This window comes from Piliocolobus tephrosceles, chromosome 4 (genome assembly GCF_002776525.5).
Source record: "Piliocolobus tephrosceles isolate RC106 chromosome 4, ASM277652v3, whole genome shotgun sequence".
In the NCBI taxonomy this organism is placed as follows: Eukaryota; Metazoa; Chordata; class Mammalia; order Primates; family Cercopithecidae; genus Piliocolobus; species Piliocolobus tephrosceles.
In genome coordinates, this window is record NC_045437.1 from 121,793,772 (window position 1) to 121,815,518 (window position 21,747).

Below are 21,747 nucleotides of genomic sequence, written 5' to 3' on the forward strand. Positions count from 1 at the left end.
GCAAGTTTTTCAGCTTATGCACCTGTTGCAGGGGAAGGGGACAGGAGCACTGTGGTCCAGCAGCATGGCCACTGGCGGAGCTGTCTCCATGGCAAGCAGCAGAGCCAATAGGAGCCAGGGGAGCATGTGAGCGGCCCTCAGGGTGGATGGAGAGGCTGCCTCAGGAGAAAGCCATCCAGCTCTTGAGGCTGAGGATCCAATGGCACCCCTGGGAAATCCCTCCGAGGCCCTGTACTCATCTCTTCCTTTCACCTTCCTTCATGAAAACTTTTGCCACTGCCTCTTCTGGAGAAGATCGTGAGACCCTTGAGACTGGGGGTTTTCTGACATCAAGAGGGAGATCCCAAAAGTCTGTGGCCAAAAACATTCTTCCCAACCCCAGTCCTGCCTTCTACACACAGCTGCCTTCTTCTCCCCAGCAATCTCTATCTAACACCAGAGGGAAGCCACTAGCACCAAGGAGTCAGGGTTTTGGGAAACAGGCAGTCCAGGGCAACTGGAGAGACCCCAGGATGTTCCCTTAGCAGACCCCATAAATGATCTTACAGAGCCTCCCCTAGGGATGAGAGCCCTGGGCCCAGAGCTCCATGCCTGCGCTGACAAGTCTTTAAGGAGAATGCCCACCAGTGGCATCTCCAGCCTCTGGGAGCAGAAGCTCACGCTCTAGGTCTCGATGGGTCCAGGAGCTGTCATCACCCAGAGTCTGTCCTGTTCTCAGTCACAGGGCAGAGAGTTCTCAGACTCTGGGGGTGTTTGCAACTATGAGTCTAAACAGCAAAACTTAGGACTTCAGGGAACCCCAAGATCTCAGAAAGCCCAATCACAGAATCTTAGAAATTTAGAATTAGAGAATCTCTGAAACTTGAACTTATAAGCTCTTAGAATCTTAGAACCTAAGAAGCAGGAGTTCTAGTTGTTGCTCCAGCCAGCCCACCCATCAGTCCACAGATCTTGATTGTGTGCAGTGTAGTGGGGATTGGAAGATGGTTTTAATTCCTGTCCTCAAGGCCCTTGCCATGGACCTAGGGGAGGAAGATTTGACACTGAGTAAATATTTAGGAAAGAAGAAAGTTCTAGGCCCCACGATTCTGTTTGTGTTGTTGGGGTTCTAAGGAAGGAAGAGCCTGCTGGAGGAGAGAAGCAGCCCCACCCCTTTAGGAGCAGAATGTGGGTGACCCTTGAGGGTGGGTGGAATTTGGATGGGTTGAGAGAAAGAAGGATGGCCCTACTGGGGGAAGAAGAGGCGAGTAAGTAAGGGTGAGAGGCAGACATAAGTATGTCTTTTCTTGTGTCTCCCTTTTCTGTTTTCACATCACAAGCCTAGAGCTCATCACCAGGGAAAATGCCAAGAGGCTCTGGTTTTGCTCAATGAGACCAAATGAAGCTTCAGCCCTTCCATGTGTCTACCCCATTCCTGTCTACCTCATCTGCCCCGTGCCCCCTCAGATATGCCAGGTGGGACTTTTAGGCGGTCGAGTTACCTGAGTACAAGGGTGAGAGATGCCTCACAGGACCTCCCCATCTACTTCCACCCCCAGATTTGACTTCAGTTTACTGCTGATCTTTAAGCAAGTATGGGATACTGTGAGGGGACAGGAAAGAATGAAGGGGCAAGGGGTGGGAAGAGACGTGTAAATGCAAATGTGAACCCAAAGCAGAGCAGGCCAGGCTGGCAAGCAGAATGCTTTGGGCATGCCCGGGAAGGGGCAGGGAATGAGGATCTGCCCATGGAGAGGAGATAAATTGCCTCTTGGTTGAGTGGATAGCAAGCTCAGAGGACACAGGCTTGCACCAGCACTGGTCAGAAGTGGTCTAGGGGCTACCCTGTTCAACATGGTGAAACCCCGTCTCTACTGAAAATACAAATATTAGCCAGGTGTGGTGGCGCACACCTGTAATCCCAGCTACTCAGGAGGCTGAGGCAGGAGAATCGCTTGAACCCAGGAAGCAGAGGTTGCAGTGAGCGGAGATCGCACCACTGCACTCCAGCCTGGGTGACAGAGCAAGACTCTGTCTCAAAAAAAAAAAAAAAAAAAAAAAAAAAGACGTGGTCAAGGGTGCAGGTGTGGGGTTGGAGCGCTGGAGAGCTAACACTGCCAGGTTTTTATGATCCCCAGAACTTATTCCTAGAAACCTCATCGTAACCAAAGTCGCTTGAGTTCTAAGACAATATAGGAAAGAACAAAATCAGTCTAGCTTTCATAATCTTGGGATACTGTATTTATATGTGATGTCATTATCTTGAGAAGGTCTACAGGCCAGCTCAATAATGTTAGGTTTTCATTAAAATGTGTTTAAAGCAAAAATTCTTCCAGTGCAACATTTTATCATTTTATCTCCCTCATCTCCCATCACCAAACAGCTCATATCCTATGGCAGCCTATAGGGATATTAGCCAAAGAGATACACAGTCAGGGTGACCTTTGCCCAAGTGTGAAGGTGTTTATCCTTGGAGTTCTCCTTGTAAGTTCCCTCCCTGAATGAGGTCTCAATGAAGGGCAGATACTACCTGTCCATAATACTGAAAATAACAATAGCCAAAAGAAAGATCACAATGACTAGCATGTACTGCTAACTTATTATTTGTCAGGCAAGGTGTATTATCCGACATCCAACAATCTGAGAATGTAGAAACTCATTCACATTTTATGAGGCTCACTGAGGTGACATAAGCCACCTTTGCACACACATATAAAGGGGTGGGGCTGTGAATCAGTCTGGGCCTGACTGATTTCTCAGCTAAATCCAGAGACTCCAGATGTCCTGGAACCAAGGACAGCACTCGGTTACTCCCCCTTGTGCAGAATCAATAGACCCAACACATATTAAAATGCATAAACTTTACACTTTAACTGGAAGAAAGATAAAGGCAAGCATTTGAGAACAATAGGGAATGCAGGTTATAGCACCAGCTGCCTCTCTTTAGTTGATGGAGAAATATTATATAGGTCCTTGCTACCAGAGGTTCTTGAACCAGCAGGATCAGCATCACATGGGCGTTTGTTAGGAATGCTAGTTCCCAGGCCCCACCCAGACTCCCTGAATCAGAAGACACATTTTAACAAGATCCCTGGGTGTTTTGTATGCTCATTCAAGTTTGAGACTTGCTGGTATGGAGAGGGCTGCAGCATTTTAAAAGAAGGAGGTTAACACATTTGCCTCCAGACCTCCACTGCTTAGTCTGAGAGTGAGAATAGCTTCCTAATTGCTAATAAAGACCTCACCAGTAGCCTCGAAGTCCAGGCTGAAAATATTGGATTTTATCCTGTAAGTATTGGCCAGCTATCGTTGCCTTGGAGAAAGTCAAATAGCTTAAGTTGCTCTGCGACTACTTTTTAGAATTCAGGAGACACACGGATGCCTACCTGGGCCAAGTTTAACACAGCAGCAGAAGTATACATGGTGCTATATTGAGCACATGCCCCTCAAAGGCATTCTCAATGTGTTTCCTTAAAAGACTCTGGTTGAACATGTAAGTTTGTACTTCCAGTGCAGCAACAGGTAACATATTTCAAATTTGCCAGTCAAGTAAAGATGAATTGGTCAGATCTTAGCGGATTTCAATTTTTGAGCATAGGCCCATAAGTCCTCAGTTTCTGGAACTTGTTCCAGTCAAGGACACGTCACCCGCTCTGTGTCTTACCTAGCTATGAACCCACAGCCTGCATCATGCTCTGCCAACCCCAACGATGCCAGTGGGGTTGCCACGTGTGGATTCCACCCCACTTCTATCCATTCCTAAAGAGGAGAGGGAGGAGAGGGATGAGGGATGACCATCCCTTTGCCCTGACTGTCCCGTGGGGCTGCTTTTCAGATAGCCTAAGAGTTCAGAGAGCTCGCTCCTTCCGCCCTCACCTCCCTGCCTGTGTCGCCTCCTTCTGCCATGCCGCCGCCGCCTCTGACTTGGATAGGTTGTGGCTATTGTTTTTACTCTGCCCACTAGAATTCAGCAGTTGGGCCCACAAAGGTACACAGGCTTTGCAGAAGGCAGAAGCGCCAGTAATCATTTGCTTATATGTGCCTGTGGGTGCACCTAAGCCTCTGTGACAGCCCCTCGGTGCCTTCGGGTATGTTTCTATGGTGGGATTTCGGTTGAATGTTGCCCGAATGTTGCCCCAGACAGAGGAGCCCAGAAATGCATGTTTCTGGCCCACACTCAAGCAGACCAGGTTTTAGCCAAGGTGGCTTCCTCTGGCCAGGTTTTAAACCTTGTCTAGAAGGGGCGATAATGGAATTGCTGACGCACCGCTCTTTTAGGAAGGGCCAGATTGGTGTGCAGGGCCTGGGGTGGAGCAGGTGTTCCCATCCTCTTGCCCAGGTAATATGAGCCACTTATTAAGGCAGAAGAGATTTTTGCCTTTCTCATCCTGGTCTGAATCTCAGAGTGCAAACAGTATCGTATCATCTTCTCCATGTCATGTTGAATATTTACTTAATGTTTAATGCACTACACAAAGCATATCATATCATTTTTAAAGCAACCATAAGAGGTGGAGTTATTTATCAACTGCATTTAAAGATGAAGAAACTTAAACACAGAGAGGTAATGAGTGACTGATCCACTCAGAACAGTTTCTGACATGCAAGTGTAAACTAAGTATTATCACTGTATGGGGGTATGGGGATCCTCAGGGAAGTGCCTGCAGTGCTCTCTGCCCTCTGGTTTCTTCCTTACAATGGAGTATGGTAGACCCTCCCTTACAGGGTCCTGGGAGGACTCAATGAGAACTCAGTGAAAGGGGCATAGCACAGTGCCTGACCCAAAGGAGGGACCACACTGAACGTCAGTTTCATGTAGGAAGTGGCAGATCCAAGCCAAAAGCTGGATGAGTCCACCCCTGTGTTCCTCACCCTGGCTCTGGAACACAAGACTCACCCCACCACGAATGGAACAAAGGCCATGGGCCACCAGGGAAACCTGCTGTGGGGCCAGGCTTTGCAGATCCCAGAGGAACTTGGGTAGATAGAAGAGATGGGGAGAGGCCACTGCTGAGGGGGCTGGAGAGTGACTGCCTGGAAGCTGGCCCTGCCTTGAGGAGCAGCCTTGCCTCTGCCTGTGTTCCAGGTGCGAGTGTGTCGCTGGCTACAGCGGGAAGTTCTGTGAGACAGACAATGATGACTGTGTGGCCCACAAGTGCCGCCACGGGGCCCAGTGCATGGACACAATCAATGGCTACACGTGCACCTGCCCCCAGGGCTTCAGGTAAGGCAGCAGGGCACCTCAGGGAAGAGACAGCCTGGGCCAGGTGGCAGGGGCTGGGGCTGACTGGCTAAGGTGGCCAGGGTGGAGACTCAGGCCCAGGTGGCCGTAGCCCTGGTTCTGGGTGATGCCTTTATTCCCCTGACACCTTTGCAGTCCTTACATGTCCACGTGAGGAAAATAGAGCAGGTATTGGTGATCCCACACTGTAGATGGGAGAAGAGCTACTTGTGGCAACTCCACGTGAAAGCCGGACTTAGGTTCAGCTCATGTAATGTCATGTTTGGGTAGGATTCCATGTAATGGAAGATGCCACCATCTTGAAGCCCAGCTTACAGGGTGGAGGTAGCCATATGGCCATACTGGCCAGAATCTTCTTTCTAGGCTGGAGAATAATCATGATGGTTCCTCAGTGGTAACCTCTATTTTACTTCTGTTGCTATGAATTTGGCTACTCTAGATGCTTTATATAAATGGCCACATACAGCATTTGTCCTTTATCGGGCTTATTTCACTTAGTATATCATTGCTCAAGACTCATCCATGCTGTCGGGTATGTCAGAATTCCCTCTGTTTTTACTGCTGAACAATGTTCCATTGGACGGATGAGCCACATTTTGTTTGTTCATCTTTCCAAGGGTGGGAATGTGCTCTTTTAAGAAATCACCCCCAGGCAATTCTGATGACACTGAAATTTAGGGACCTCTAGTCCAACTCCATGATTTTATTTCTTGGAGCCGGAGTCTTGCTCTGTTCCACAGGCTGAACTCGCACTCCTGTGCTCAAGCAATCTGCCCCTGTAACTGGGATTACAGGCTCATGCCACCATGGCTACCCCAACTCTCTTAAAAATGGGAAATGTGGGACTTAGAGAAGGAAAAGGTCTTGCCCCGGTTAGTGGCAGGGCTGGAACTAGCCCCTAGAACTAGTGTTATTTCCCATCTCACTCTGCCTCTCTGCTCGAGGTTCTTTGGCCTGAGTAACTGTGATTGTCTCCTCTCGGCCATTCTCCTATCTCCCTCCCCATTCTCTCCCGCCTTCCAGTGGACCCTTCTGCGAGCACCCCCCACCCATGGTCCTGCTGCAGACCAGCCCGTGCGACCAATATGAGTGCCAGAACGGGGCCCAGTGCATCGTGGTGCAGCAGGAGCCCACCTGCCGCTGCCCACCAGGCTTCGCCGGCCCCAGATGCGAGAAGCTTATCACCGTCAACTTCGTGGGCAAGGACTCCTACGTGGAGCTGGCCTCCGCCAAGGTCCGACCTCAGGCCAACATCTCCCTACAGGTGTGTCCCGCCCTGCCCTGCCCTTGGAAGGACCTCAACATGTCCCCAATCTCTGATTTGTTCAGAAAATTGCTGGAATGCCCCATCTTAGCAGTAAAGCACCATCAGGGACAACACTCAGCTTGAGGACACCTGGACCAACTCATCCAGAGAGTTCTATAGATAACTCCTGACCAGCTCTTGCTGCAAACTGCAGCCCCCACTTTCAGCCTCATTCACTCAGTCCTCCAGAAAATATGCATTCAACTATTGTACACCAGACGCTGTGCTGCGGAACTGGGATTCAGTTCAAGACAGGCAAAACCCCTTGTCTGAGGCCCATCCACTAATCCAAGAATCTCATTCTGGGTGACTGGCTATGAATGCAACTTCTGAAACCAGCAATTTTCAGCCTTGGCAATACTTTAGAATCACCTTGAGAACTTAAATTATCTTTGGCCAGGTGTGGTGGTTCACGCCTGTAATCCAGCACTTAGGGAGGCTGAGGCGGGTGGATCACTTGAGGTCAGGAGTTCGAGACCAACCTGGTCAACATGGTGAAACCCAGTCCTACTAAAAATACAAAAATTAGCAGGGTGTGGTGGTGCATGCCCCAGCTATTGGGAGGCTGAGACATGAGAATCACTTGAACCTGGGAGGCAAAGGTTGCAGTAAGCCGAGGTCATGCCACTGCACTCCAGCCTGGGCAACAGGGCAGGACTCTGTCTCAATAAATAAATAAATAATAAAATTATATTTGCCTAGGCCCCACCTGCAAGGTCTGGGGTAAAGTCTAGACACTGGAATTTTTTTTTTTTTTTTTTAATTCCCCAGATGACTCTTAGCATAGTGCCCGGTTCCTAGCAAACACTGAATTAACTGTCATTGTTAGCATTTTCTGTATAACTCTTATTAGCCAGGCGCAGTGGCTCACGCCTGCAATCCCAGCGCTTTGGGAGGCCAAGGCAGGTGAATCACTTTAGGTTGGGAGTTCAAGACCAGCCTGGTCAACATGGTGAAATCCTCTACTAAAAATACAAAAATTAACAGGGTGTGGTGGTGCACACCTGTAATCCCAGCTACTCAGGAGGCTGAGGCACCAGAAATGCTTGAACCCAGGAAGCAGAGACTGCGGTGAGCCAAGACTGTGCCATTGCACTCCAGCCTGGGCCAAGATTCCGCCTCAAAAACAAAAATAACAACAACAAAAAAAACCTTATTATTATACTTTATACAGAGAAACCAAAGAAGGGCCTAAACTTGGGCGGGATCACGTTATGCACCAGAGGGAGAGGGCAGATTAGAGTTTGGGCGTCCTGACATACATAAATATATGAACACAGTGGTGCACAGTAGGCACTCAGTAAAAATGTGTTGAACTGGTTTGCTCAGTCAGCACTTGCTGAGGTGTAAGCTGAGGCTTTACCTTCTGGGGATTTACTGACTAGACGGAGGAGGAAAGATGGACATGAATGTAGACGCAGCACAGATTCAGAAGCTGCTGCCTGGAAGAGGGCTCTGTGAGATGGGCAGGGGAGGTGCAGTCTCAGGTAAGCCCTTACTAACATGCCCTGGCTGCTTTCTCCAGGTGGCCACTGACAAGGACAACGGCATCCTTCTCTACAAAGGAGACAATGACCCCCTGGCACTGGAGCTGTACCAGGGCCACGTGCGGCTGGTCTATGACAGCCTGAGTTCCCCTCCAACCACGGTGTACAGGTAAGGGCCTCTCTCCTTCCTGACCCGCTGTGTGTTTCCCCGAATCCTTCTGCCTCTGGGCCTGCAACTCAGAAGGGGGATTCAGGAGAACTCGGGTGTCACTTCTCCCCGCCTCTACCATGCACATGCGCACACACACTTCCTCCTCGCTGTGTGGGGGGTGGGAGGCAGAAAGGCGTGTCGGAGGAAGAGGCAGAGGAAGGCAGGCCCGGAGGAGAGGTGACACCTCATCACCATAAGATAAACAGGCAGCTAGCTACTGTGCGGGAGTGCGCACTGCAGTGGGGACGAGGCTGCTTAATGAGGTGCCCTTTTCGAAATGTCATCTTAATCTTTTATTAGTTTAAGAAAGACAACGGGACAATTAGCATGCAACTCAAGGGGAAGAAACTCAAGGGCACTGAGGGAGCAGGGCCACCCCTTAGGTGACTTTCAAACCGTTCTGAAGGGCAGCTTTTCCTAAACTTCAGCCTCTCTAGCAGCCACCCTGGCTTGTGTGTGACGGACTTTCACTTCAGATGCTGCCATACAGCAACTTGCGACTGCTCTTTTTTTTTTTTTTTTTGAGATGGAGTCTTGTTCTCTTGCCCAGGCTGGAGTGCAACGGAGCAATCTCGGCTCCTGTAACCTCTGTCTCCCAGATTCAAGCAATTCTCCTGCCTCAGCCTCCCTAGTAACTAGGATTAATTACAGATTCATGCCACCATGCCTGGCTAATTTTTCTATTATACCTGGCTCTTTTTTCTATTTTTAGTAGAGATGGGGTTTCACCATGTTGGCCAGGCTGGTCTTGAACTCCTGATCTCAGGTGATCCACCCACCTCAGCCTCCCAAAGTGCTGGGATTACAGGTGTGAGCCACTGCACCCGGCCAACCGCTCACTTTTTGCATATAGCTGCTCCTTAAGGAATGATCATCTGGGGAATCACAGATATGCTAGTTGGATATGTTAGATTTTTTCCCCTTCTCAGTGAAATAAATACTAAATATTACAATAAAAATTATTTTAGTTATATTTTTATAATAGTTAAAAGAATGACTACTAAAAGTTAAAAATGTCTGTGTTACACCTAAAATCATGTCAAACTGCCAGTAGAAGGAGACCCAAACCTTAGGGAAGACACAGTACAAAAGAGAGGCCACACTGTCCCCTCAGAGGCAAGAGCACATTTCATAGGGATTGGTGAAGAGCTGCAACTTTCAGAAATTTTCTTTTCCCTGCTAACTAAATCTTTTCTTCCATTAAAATCTTATATTGAACTTAAGAATCATAAATACTTAGAAGCAAAACCACCCTGCAGGATTGAAGCAAAGATCCCCCTCCACACACGCTGTTGTCAAGGCCCCTGATAAATGATCCAACAAACCCAATTTGAAAGCCATTGGTTAAAACCAGTGGTTCTCAAAGTGTGGTCCCCGAGGCAGCAGCACCAGCATCACCTGCGGACATGATAGAAATACACACTTCCAGACTCTACCCCAGAACGACTGAATCCAAAACCCCAGGGGTTGGCCCGAACACACCTGTGCTTCAGAGAGCCTTCCAGGTGATTCTAATGCACACATCTAAGAAACACCAGTTTCCACAGGAAACCTTCCTGCAGAAGGAGCGGTCTGAGTTGAGCCTTGAAGAAAGGGAAGAACTTGTGAGAGCAGAGAGAACGGGTGGACAAGCCATGCTGGGAGGTCAGCAAAGACAGACAAGGGGCAAGGAAAAGGGTGTTGAGCAGAGCAGGAGGCTCCCGGTGGAAGGTGGATAAAGACCAAGCAGGTTAGGACAGTTGGGCACAGTGGACACCAGAAGAAAGAGCTCACCCTAGTGGTCTCCCTAGAGTCTGGACCGCCTAACATCTATGTCCCTGGAGCCGTGGGTCCTGGCCAAGTGGCGAGGACAGAGAGCCAAAGCGGCAGGGCCAGGGCAGCCTGTGAAGCATTTGCTATCCCATAAATCCAGATGTGAACAAGTGATTCAGCCTCTTTGGGCCTCAGTTTTCCCCCCTCCCCCTTCCCATTTGTAATGTGAGCAATAGCAGGATATACCTCTTAGGGCAGTCACTGAGGGTTGAAATAACACTGGAGGAAGTGCTTGGCAAATGAAGCCTTTACACAGACATGTCGAGGACAGAAGGTTAAAGCCAGGCTTCCAGAAGCAGCTGAGCCCTGCCCTGAGCTGGGGGCCTTCCCAAGCAGAGCCCAGCCTTTGCCATCAGGGCTGGTGATTTGGTAAAGGGCTGGTGTGGCTGGTAGGAGTGTCGCAGCATTGTGCTGAGTTATGAAATGGAAGGTCAGAGAGTTGCTGTCCAGAAACTGCTGTCAGGGAGCCGTGAGTTGGAGCAGGTAGGTGGCCCTGGAGAGACACCAGGCTCTGTCTTAGCCATAGGAAAACCAGCTAAGAATGCCCTGGCACTCCTGGCCTAGATCTTCATGCTGAGCCTGTAACAGATCTTTAGTATCCTTCATTCAGTTTACAATCCTCAGGGGCCCAAGGCTCTAGCAATCCCATATTAAAATGGTTTTGCTTCCAAACACTTTTCCCTGAGGCAGCCCTGTTTCTGTTCCCAGTAGTACACTCTCGCTCATTCCACATCTGTCAGGCCCACGTTTGGGCCAGACCCTGGGCTAGGTAAAGTGCAGGGGCCACAGAGCTAAACACACACAGTCCAGGGAGGAAGACACACATATCAACAAGCAGTGGCTACGCAGCAGAATCAGCTCACTGGAGGCCCTGGGGTCATGCTACAGGAACACCAAGGATGAAGCAAAGATTTTTTTGTTTTTGGGGTTTTTTTGGAGACAGTGTCTCACTGTGTCACCCAGGTTGGAGTGCAGTGGCGTGATCACAGCTCCCTGCAACCTCCACCTCCCAGCCTCAAGTGATCCTCCTACCTCAGCCTCCTGAGTAGCTGGGACTACAGGTGTGCATCACAACATCTAATTTTTGGGTTTTTTTCCTGGAAGAGACAGGGTTTTGTCATGTTGCTCAGGCTGGTCTTGAACTCCTGGGCTGAAGCAGTCTGCCCACCTTGGCCTCCCAAAGTGCTGGGATTACAGGCGTGAACCACTGTGCCCACCAGGAGCAAATATTTTTGCTTGGAGGACCTTGGAGGAGGAGGAGGTGGTGTTTGAGCTGAGACATGACCTGTGCCTCAAAAGCATTTTCTCAGGCTGAGCAGCGAGGAAGCCCTGGGGAGGAAGAGGCCCCATCAGCCTGCATGGAAGTCACATGGGAGGGCTGGGGTTAATGGAGGGCACAGGCTGAGCCGACCAGCAGCTGAGGGGACCAGGAGGCCAGTCCAGCCACAAAAAATGAGATCGCTTCCTCAGCATCAGTGCAATAACCTCTAGCCACCCAGGAAGGCCACCTTGGCCTCAGGGCCAGAGCCAGGAGCCCAACCAAAGCTGTTCTAATCAGGGGAATTGGCAGCTTTTGGCCCACTACGGCCCACTGACCAGCTTCAGAGTGAGGATGGCAGCCTGGGTTCCCAGCAGGGACCTGCAGGCCAGATTCCATGGTCTCCATTCTGTCCATGCCTGATGTTATTCATCTGCACAGCTGTAATCACAAATGGTGACGAGGGAACATGAAGATTCTATTCCAGGCCCCAGGGCAAATATACAGAGAAGCCCACCTGAGCCCCTCCTTGCCCCAGAATGGGGACAGACTTCACTGTTCCTTGGCACTGAGACTTGTGAGAAGGCCAGACTCACCTGCCAGCAAGGCCAAATGGCCACATAGGTAACAGACATGGGGAAAATGGGCTGTAGTCCCCATAAGAAGTGGTGGGGGCTGCAGTAGCCTAGAGGGTGGAGCCCCATCCAGAGGAGTGGCTGACCTCAGCTCCAGCAGACGCTGCCATGCGGGAATGCAGATTATCAAGAGAAGCGGGACCAGCGGGGTTTCTGTGTTAGATATCTAAGTTTTTGAATGTTAGCCACTTTAAAACACCGCGTGGGTGAGCTCTTTGAATGCAACGCAGTGCGTGCCCTCGGAGTCTTGATTTCTACAATCCTATCCACTGCCAAGGTCTTTGTCTCATTGGATCCTCACTCCTGTTTTAGGCATGAGAAGTCTCATGTTAGAAGCCCAGTAAGTGACAGAACTAGGATTTAAATCCGGGTCAGTTTTCCACCCAAACCAGCTCTCCCTCCGTGCAGGCTCTGGGACATGAAGGACGGAGACAAGAGAGAGTATAGGCTGTGCTACAGCAGTAGGGGGTTGCTGCAGGGGCCTGAGGTCTCTGCTTGCTGCCTATCCGAAATCCCAGGAACTCTTTGTTACTGTGAGGTTCTATCGTCACCTAGTGGTCACAACTCAGCATTCAGGTTAGAGCAACCAGCACCTAGAGGAACAACAAACCTTTCCTCCCTCAAGTCCCTTAAGACTCCAGGCTGAGCACCTTAAGTCTCTGAGCCTTAAGTCTCTTATTTGAAAAATGGAGGAAAAAGTGTACCTCCTTCCTGGGGGTTGTTAGGGTTAAATAAAAGAATGCAAGTGAACTGCTTAGCATAGGGTAGCAAAAGCCTGGCCTCTACTAAGAGATTAACACGTATCCACCATTATTATTAAAAGCAAAAGAAAGCCAGGCATTGTGGCTCATGCCTGTAACCCCAGCATTCTTGGAAGCCAAGGCATGAGGATCGCCTGAGCCCAGGAGTTTGAGAGTATCCTGGGCAACATAGTGAGACTCCATCTATGTAAAAAATAAAAAATTACCCAAGCATAGTAGTATACACATATGGTCCTAGCCACTTGAGAGGCTGAGGCAGGAGGATCACTTGAACCCTGGAGGTCAAGGCTGCAGTGAGCTGTGATTGCACCAATGCACTGCAGCCTGGGTGAGAGAACAAGACCCAATCTTGAAAATAAATAAATAAAAGCAAAGGCAAAAAGGCCACAGGTCACTCTGGCCAATGCCTGTGGTCATGCCACTTCCAGGCAGGATGCATCCAGCCCCGCCCTGACAACTCCAGAGCTTTCCACCTCCCACTTGGCACCAGTCCAGTCTGGCCCAGCAGATAATAAGGAAGACCCTCAGAGCCCCTTCTCTGCCCTGAAATCCTTAGATCTCTCTCCAGGAGACTACTGAGGCTTGGGACCACTATATTTCTTTTAGCGTGAACCTTAGGTTGTTACTGTTTTTTCCATTTTTTTTCTCTACTTTTGTCACAGTAGAGCCATTTTCCCATTATTTTTTTTCAAAGACTAAGATTTAATGATTTTTTTTTTTTTTTTTTTTTTTTTTTTTGTGACATCGTCTTGCTCTCTTGCCTGGGCTGGAGTGCAGTGGCACGATCTTGACTCACTGTAACCTCCACCTCCTGGCTTCAGGTGATTCTCCTGCCTCAGCCTCCCGAGTAGCTGGGACTACAGGCACCTGCTACCACGCCTGGCTACTTTTTTGTATTTTTTTTTTTTTTTTTGAAAGGGGGTCGCGCTCTCCCCCCGGGTGGGGTGCAGTGGGGCTATCTCGGCTCCCTGCAAGCTCCGCCTCCCAGGTTCCCGCCATTCTCCTGCCTCAGCCTCCCGCGTAGCTGGGACTACAGGCACCCGCCACGGCGCTCAGCTTTTTGTATTTTTAGTAGAGACGGGGTTTCACCATGGTCTCGATCTCCTGACCTTGTGATCCGCCCGCCTCAGCCTCCCAAAGTGCTGGGATTACAGGCGTGAGCCACCGCGCCCGGCTACTTTTTTGTATTTTTTGTAGAGATGGGGTTTCACTATGTTGGCCAGGCTGGTGAACTCGTAATCTGCCTGCCTTGGCCTCCCAAATCCTCAACAGGGATTTGTCAGGGAGAATTCAAGGATGTAATCCCAAAGTGCTGGCATTACAGGTGTGAGCTACTGTGCCCAGCCATGATTTTTTTTTTTTTTTTTTAAGGCAAGTAGAAATGGAGGCATCCTGATTTAAGGATGCTGCTGGTAAAAAGCCAGAGCCTTTAGCACTGCCTACCCTGAACCTCCAGGGACCCAGTTTGAAAAACACTGGCTTCAGCCATTATATCCAAGAGACCTGGTTAAAAGATGCCAGGAAGAAGAGACCTGTTAACTCATGAGGACCTACTGGCATAGATAACGTTATGGGAGGTTTGGATTTGGAAGCAATCCTGACTTGGAACCTCATTTCCAGCACTTCTTAGGAGTGTGGCCTCCATCAGGTTACTTAGCTTCCTTCCCTAAAATGGGACTCACAAGAGTCCCCTCCTCGGAAATGGGAATGAGCCAGTGGGAGTATAGAGAGACTCAAAGCCCTGGGTGGCTGTAAGGTTGTGAAATCTGTAGGCAGGCTCTTCCAGGGCTCACTAACCCACTCCCCCACCCTCACCCCAGTGGCTGCCACACCCAGCTCCAGCAAGCCCAGAGTAAGGTCGAGGAGTCATCATTTCCACCTTTCACTGAGCACTTGCTAGGTGTCGCTGGCCACGTATTGCCCATTAAAACCAGTGTAGGGCCAGGCATGGTGGCTCACGCCTATAATCCCAACACTTTGGGAGGTCGAGGCAGGAGGATCACTTGAGGTCAGGAGTTCAAGAACAGCCTGGCCAACATGGCAAAACCGCGTCTCTACTAAAAATACAAAAATTAGCCGGGGATGGTGGTGGGCACCTGTAATCCCAGCTACTCGGGAGGCTGAGGCAGGAAAATTGCTTGAACCTGGGAGGTGGAGGTTGCAGTGAGCTGAGATCGCGCCAATGCACTCCAGCCTGGGCAACAGAGCGAGACTCCATCTCAAAAAAACAACAAAAACAAAACAAACAAAATGCAGTGTAGGCCAGGTACAGTGACCTGTAACCGCAGCACTTTGGGAGGCCAAGGCAGGAGGATCACTTGAGCCCGAAGTTCAAGGCTGCAGTGAGCGACGATTGCACCACTGCATCCATCCTGGGCAACAGAGTAAGACCCGGTCTCTTACTACAAACAACCACCAAAAAAAAAAAACCAATGTTGTCAAATGAATATAAAACTCATTGAATAGAAGCAGAAACAGGGGCTTACAGAAGTGGTGTGACTTGCCCAGGGTCCCTCAGCTAGCAGACCCAGTGTGATTCCAGATCTCTCTCCACAAAGAATGACCTGGCTGAAGGCTATACCTGGAGCCTACCTAGGACTCGCCCATGTGGGCATCAGATGAGGCCCTCCAGGAAGCCCAGCGCTGGGGCACTGCAGAACCCAGCACTCTGTCTAGGGCAGAAGCCAGTGAGCACACAGGCCTCTCTGATCTGTGACTTCTGCCAGACCACTGTCTCCAGGCCGGGTACCCCTGGAGGCCATACACTAGCACCTGGGATGGCAGGAAGGGGAGGAGGAGTTGGGCCTGGAGCCAGCTGCCAGGCAGGAGCAGGTGGTGTGTGTTCGCTGTGTGTGTGTGTGTATGTGTCTGTAGTGGGAAAACAGCTGCCCTGACTCCCTGAATCGTAATGTTGGAAGCGAATGCCTGAGCTGCAGCCTCTTGACAGCTCCCTTTCCGACAGGTGGCTGCCCAGCATCTGTTGACACACCTCCAGGGTGGTGAGCTCATTTGCATCCAAACAGCAGCCATTTCTAGGACGCTGTGGGATACACCTGCATATTTTTGCATGTGTTGTTGGAAAACTGTGTGAGGGCTCAAGGTCACAAGTTTATGGTCTCTGCACAGGGCCCGCTTCCCTCCCCTTCCTGCTTTTGCCAGCCCATCCATAGGATCACAGGCCTCTGCCTTGCCCTCAGCTTGCAACTTGGAGCAGCTGGAGGCTTCTGAAATAGAAATAGCTCTACCTTCATAGGGCTTTTTGAATCCCCATCACAAAACCAGATTCCTTGGTGGACTCTTTTACCCACCACTCCACCTCCCACTATCCTATCTCTTGGCTAGACCTTACATTGATACGTTGTCATTTGATTCACAGGAAAGGCTAAGGAAAGTGGAATGGAAGCTTTGTGAGTGCAGTTACTCTATCTTCCCTGTTTGTCACTGATCCACAGCACTCAGGACGAGGTGGCCCATAGCAGACACTTGGTGGGTGGGCGGATGAAGGGTAGATGAAGGATGGATGGATGTGATGGAATGAATGGATGAAGAGGGTAGATAAATAAGTAGGTGGGTGGGTGGAGAGATGGCTAGGTGAATGGATGGAGAGAAGGGTGGATGGGTGAATAGGTAGAATAGATGGGAAGGAAGCATGGGTAGTTGAATGGATGGGTGGATATTGGATGAATGAGTGGGAAGAGAAATTTCCCAATGGATTTGAGTAGGTCCTGGGCTCCTGCATGTCCTCTGCCATCACTTTCTCCCAGGGATCAGCACTAGAGCAGGGATTACTAGCTTTGCAGGCAATGGTACTTGTTAGTCTTCTAAATAACACTAAAATAACTGCTCACATTTTCCCAGTAATTGACAAAGTGCTTTGTTTTTTGTTTTTAAGAAATAGGGGTTGTGCTGTTTCCCAGGCTGAACTCGAACACCTAGGCTCAAGTGGTCTTCCTGCCTCAACCTCCCAGCTTGTCAAGTAGCTAGTGATACAGGCACACGCCACCATGCCTGGTTACAAAGCACTTTCATGTACCCTCTCTAATTTGAACATCACGATAGTTCTGTGAGGTTATTATTCCCCTTTTACAGAGGAGGAAACTGAGACTGGGATGTTCTGTTCCTATGATTGGTTATGGTTCCATCCAGCAGGAAGGGGCTAAAATGGACTGTTTTTTTCACAATACCCCAATTTAGCCTGTCTTCTTCCAAGCATTTCTCTTGCCTTTTTGGCTGCTGAAATTTCTAAATCTGAGTTAGTCACTGAAACGGTCCTCTGCCTGCCTAGATAATCAGTGCCACCCCCTGCCGGGATCCTCTTGTTGGAGCCAACAGGGATTTGTCAGGGAGAATTCAAGGAGAGAGGGAGCCTCCCTATGTATCCCTGATACCTGAATAGATAAGACAGAGCTCAGTCTACTCCTCAGAGAGCTTCAGAGAAGGAAGAGATGTCACATTCCCCTCCTCCCATCATGTCCCACCACTGTTCCCTCCCAGCCCCTGCCGAGGGTAGAGCACTGGAAAGAGCAAAATTTGGGAGTCAAAAGTGTTGCCTACAAATTCTGTCTTTTGCCTGTACTAGCTGGGTGACCTCAGGTAAATCACTTAACCTCTCTGGGCTTTGGTGTCTTCATCTGTGAAATAGAATATCTGGGACCCACTTCATAGAATTTTTGTAAGGTTCAAATAAGTGAACCACTTAGCACCACGTCTGGCTCATCTGGGCCCTTGGTGAGTGGCTGCTGGCCCTGTTAGAGGCAGCATGGGGAAATGGGATGTGCGGACTGAATATCCCATCACCAGCCGGGCATGGTGGTTCATGCCTGTAATCCCAGCAGTTTGGGAGGCTGAGGCGAGTGGATCACTTGAGGTCAGGAGTTCAAGACCAGCCTGGCCAACATGGTGAAAACCCCATCTCTACTAAAAACATGAAATTAGCTGTGTGTGGTGGCATGAGCCTGTAATCCCAGCTACTTAGGAGGCTGAGCAGGAGAACTGCTTGAACCCAGGAGGTTGCAGTGAGCCAAGATTGTGCCACTGCACTCCAGCCTGGGTGACAGAGGGAGACTCCATCTCAAAAAAAAGTGAATATAACCAAAACTTTTGGAACCCAAAGTGTTGAATGACTTGCATTATGCTGGTTCAGCATCTCTAATCTGAAAATCTGAAATCCAATATCCTCCAGTGAGCATTTCCTTCAAGCATCATGTGGGCACTCAAAAAGTGTGAGCTTTTCAGATTAGCGACATTTGACCTGGACGGCAGTTCAAATCCTTGCTCTATCACTTACCAACTGTGGTGCCTTAGGTAAATTCCTTAGCTTCCCTGAGCTACCGTTTCCTCATTTCTGAAGTAGAGGTAACACGCTTACCTGAAGGGGTGGCCTTCCCCTCCACACCTGTGGGCGTTTCTCATTGGGTGGAACAAGAGACTTGAGAAAAGAAATGAGACACAGAGACAAAGTATAGAGAAAGAAAAAGTGGGCCCAGGGGACCAGCGCTAAGCATACAGAGGACCCGCGCCGGCACCGGTCTCTGAGTTCCCTCAGTATTTATTGATCATTATTTTTACCATTTTAGAAAAAGGAAAGTGGCAGGATAATAGGATCATCGTAGGGAGAAGGTCAGCAGTAAGATATATGAATAAAGATCTCTGTGACGTGAATAAGTTTAAGAAAAAGTGCTGTGCCTTGATATGCATAGGCAAACATCTCCATAAACCTTTTTAGTGCATAAAGAGCAGCACTGCTGCTAGCACGTCCCACCTTCAGCCCTCAGGCGGTTTTCTCCTTTCTCAGTAAACAGAACATACAATCGGGTTTTACACTGAGATGTTCCATTGCCCAGGGATGGGCAGGAGACAGATGATTTTCTCTATCTCAACTACCAAGAGGCCTTCTTTCCTCTTATGCTAGTCCTCCTCAGCACAGACCCTTCACGGGTGTCAGGCTGGGGGACCATCAGGTCTTTCCCTTCCCACGAGGCCATATTTCAGACTATCACTGGGGAGAAATCTTGGACAACACCTAGCTTTCCTAGATAGAGGTCCCTGTGACCTTTGGCAGTGTACATGTCCCTGGATACTTGAGATTAAGAGAATGGTGATGACTTTTCCCAAGCATACTGCCTTCAGGCACTTGTTTAACAAAGCACACCCTGCACAGCCCAAAATCCGTTAAACCTTGAGTCACCACAGCACATGTCTCTTGCAAGGACAAGGTTGGGGGTAGGGTCACAGATTAACAGTATCTCAAATACAGAACAAAATGGAGTCTCTTATGTCTGCTTCTTTCTATATAGATACAGTAACAGTCTGATCTCTCTTTTCCCCACACTTACCTAGCACGAGTATTATAAGGCACTATTTCCCCAAACGTGGCATGCATACCACTGGTGGTACATGAGGTTACTTTAGGGGGCACAATAGCAAACTGCTGAAATTTTAACTGTGAGTTTTTTTTATATGTACTAAAAAAATATAAAAATCACATCAGAACTATTTTTTAGAACAATGCTAATCTTTATCCTTACTGATATTTAAGGGGGAAATTGGGCAATTGAAAAGAACAAGTGTGTTGAGTAAATAGTGGTCGAAGGCAGCATGCAGATAGAGCAGGAATTGAGAAGGTGGTCTATGAATGGAGTTTGCTTAACTCTATGAAATAATAGAAAAGGATGCAAATAATGATAGCCAAATGCAATACCTGACCCTAGACTAAATCTCGGACGGGAAGGAAATAAATGCTGTAAAGGACATTATTGGGTCCAATGCAGAATTGGAATCGATAATAGACTAGATAACAGTGTGGTATCCATGTTAAATTCACCGAAGCTGACAACTGCACTGTGCTTATGTAAGAGAATATCTCTGTCCTTAGGAAATGCACACTGAGGTATCTAAGGATAAAGGGCTGTGATGTATGTAACTTACCTTTAAATGGTTCAGAAATGTGTGTGCACGTATATACAATGCAGAGAAAAAACCATAAGCACATTGGAGTAAAAAGTAATAGGAGAAACTGGGTAATAAGCATCTTCTGTACTGTTTTTGTTTTTACAACTTATGTAAGTTTAAAGTTATTTCCAAATAAAAATTAAAACAAACTATAAGCAATGCAGGTCAAGTCCACAGCCCAGGGCCCAGCCATGGAAGGCACTTAGTGAACTCTCTGGCTTTCTCCCCTTCTCTACTGGCCAGCGTGGAGACAGTGAATGATGGGCAGTTTCACAGTGTGGAGTTGGTGATGTTAAACCAGACCCTGAACCTGGTAGTGGACAAAGGAACTCCCAAGAGCCTGGGGAAGCTCCAGAAGCAGCCAGCCGTGGGCATCAACAGCCCCCTCTACCTTGGAGGTAATGCTGTCTTTCCCTACCACCTCTATCTCCCTCTGGCCCTCTGTGCTCCAGTTCCGAAACCCCGGCCACTGCCAAAGCCAATCACGGAAGGCTTCCTGGAGGAAGGGACAACGAAGCTGATCTCTAAAAGGGTAAATAAGCACTAGCCAGGCCATGGAGAAAAGAGAATTTAGGACAGGTGCTTGGAAAGGAAAGAGAACAGGACTCCTGGAAACTACACGTTGTGACGGGGAGGGGTGAGAAGGGGGAGGCAGGGGATGGAAGCAGGGTCTAGGCTCTGCTGAAGTCTGCCGGCATCAGGTCACATTCCCTCTGCTCTGCCACCTCCTCAAACCTGGGAGGTTCGATTAATGAATGTAGAAGAACAAGTTTGAGATTAAAATCAAAGGCCAAAAATGGAAGTAGGCCAGGTGCAGTGGCTCACACCTGTAATCCCAACACTTCGGGAGGTTGAGGTCAGAGGATCGCTTGAGCCCAGGAGTTGAGACCAGCCTAGGCAACACAGTGAGGCGTCATCTCTACAAAAATATTTAAATTAGCTGGGCACAGTAGTGAGCACCCGTAGTCCCAGCTCCTTGGGAAGGTGAGGCGGGGGATCGCTTGAGCCTGGGAGTTTGGGGCTGCAGTGAGCCATGATTGTGCTACTGCCCTCCAACCTGGGTCACAGAATGAGATCTTGTCTTTAAAACAACAGCAACAATGACAACAAAACACAAAAAAATAGCCATCAGTTTGGCAGAGCCTGGGCCTGAAATGCAGCCCCTGCACCAATAGTTCTCAAAGGGTTAAATGTAAAAAAAGCTACCAGAACTGCTTGTTCAATCCTAAGATTCCCGAGACTTTACCCAGAGTCCACCTGCAGAGACCAGCACGGGCCCAGGAGAGGACATTGTTAACGGGCGGTTCAGACACACGGAGGCCAGGGAAAGCTCTGGGCCGAGGGCAGCCCCAGAAGGGACACCACTTATCCCTGGAGGAGGACCGTGCCCTGTGCCCCACCTGCAGCCAGAACAGAACTGAGTGCCCTGCTTCCAGGCTAGTCCCAGGCTCTCAACTGTAGAAGGTGGGCAGGGAACGGTGTAGAAGGGGAGCGAAAATACCAATTATTGAAAAGCAAATTAAGTCTTTACTAACAGTCTCTTAAAGACCCTGAGAAGAGGGGTACACAGCCTATAATGCAGCAAACTGGTCTAAAAACCCTGAACCCTAAAGTTTCATTGATGAAGCAACTCCCCAAAACCTTATCTTCTCTCCTCAGCTGTAGCTCGCCTGTCCTGGGTTCTCTTGTGAGGCCTGGATCAAAGGGCCGAGGAGCCTGGTGGGGACAGCTGGTTATTTGGTGCACTTGCCTATGCGGGGGGGACGGTCCCCTCAGTTCAGCCAGTGGGGTCATAGGGCAATGGGTGACCAGATCATCTCATTTTTTCTAGGGAAGTCCAATATACAAATTTTTATGGGAAATTTTCTAATATTACATATTGGCAACAAATTCACGCTTTTTTTTTTTTTTTTTTTTGAGACGGAGTCTCGCTCTGTCGCCCAGGCTAGAGTGCAGTGGCCGGATCTCAGCTCACTGCAAGCTCCGCCCCCCGGGTTCACGCCATTCTCCTGCCTCAGCTTCCCAAGTAGCTTGGGACTACAGGCGCCCGCCACCTTGCCCGGCTAGTTTTTTTTTTTTTTTTTTTTTTGTATTTTTTAGTAGAG

At 49.1% G+C, this 21,747-nt stretch overlaps 1 protein-coding gene across 5 annotated transcripts in view; it reads left to right on the plus strand.

Annotated features, from left to right (window-relative positions):
• SLIT3 (slit guidance ligand 3) overlaps nucleotides 1-21,747 on the plus strand; it is a 630,484-nt gene that overhangs the window by 603,275 nt on the left and 5,462 nt on the right. For all 5 annotated transcript variants that reach the window (XM_023218903.1, XM_023218901.1, XM_023218904.1 and 2 more), the window contains 4 exons: nucleotides 5,066-5,203; nucleotides 6,245-6,485; nucleotides 8,053-8,183; nucleotides 19,886-20,040. In XM_023218903.1, coding sequence (XP_023074671.1) covers nucleotides 5,066-5,203; nucleotides 6,245-6,485; nucleotides 8,053-8,183; nucleotides 19,886-20,040 — 665 coding nt within the window. The remainder of the gene's footprint in view (nucleotides 1-5,065; nucleotides 5,204-6,244; nucleotides 6,486-8,052; nucleotides 8,184-19,885; nucleotides 20,041-21,747) is intronic.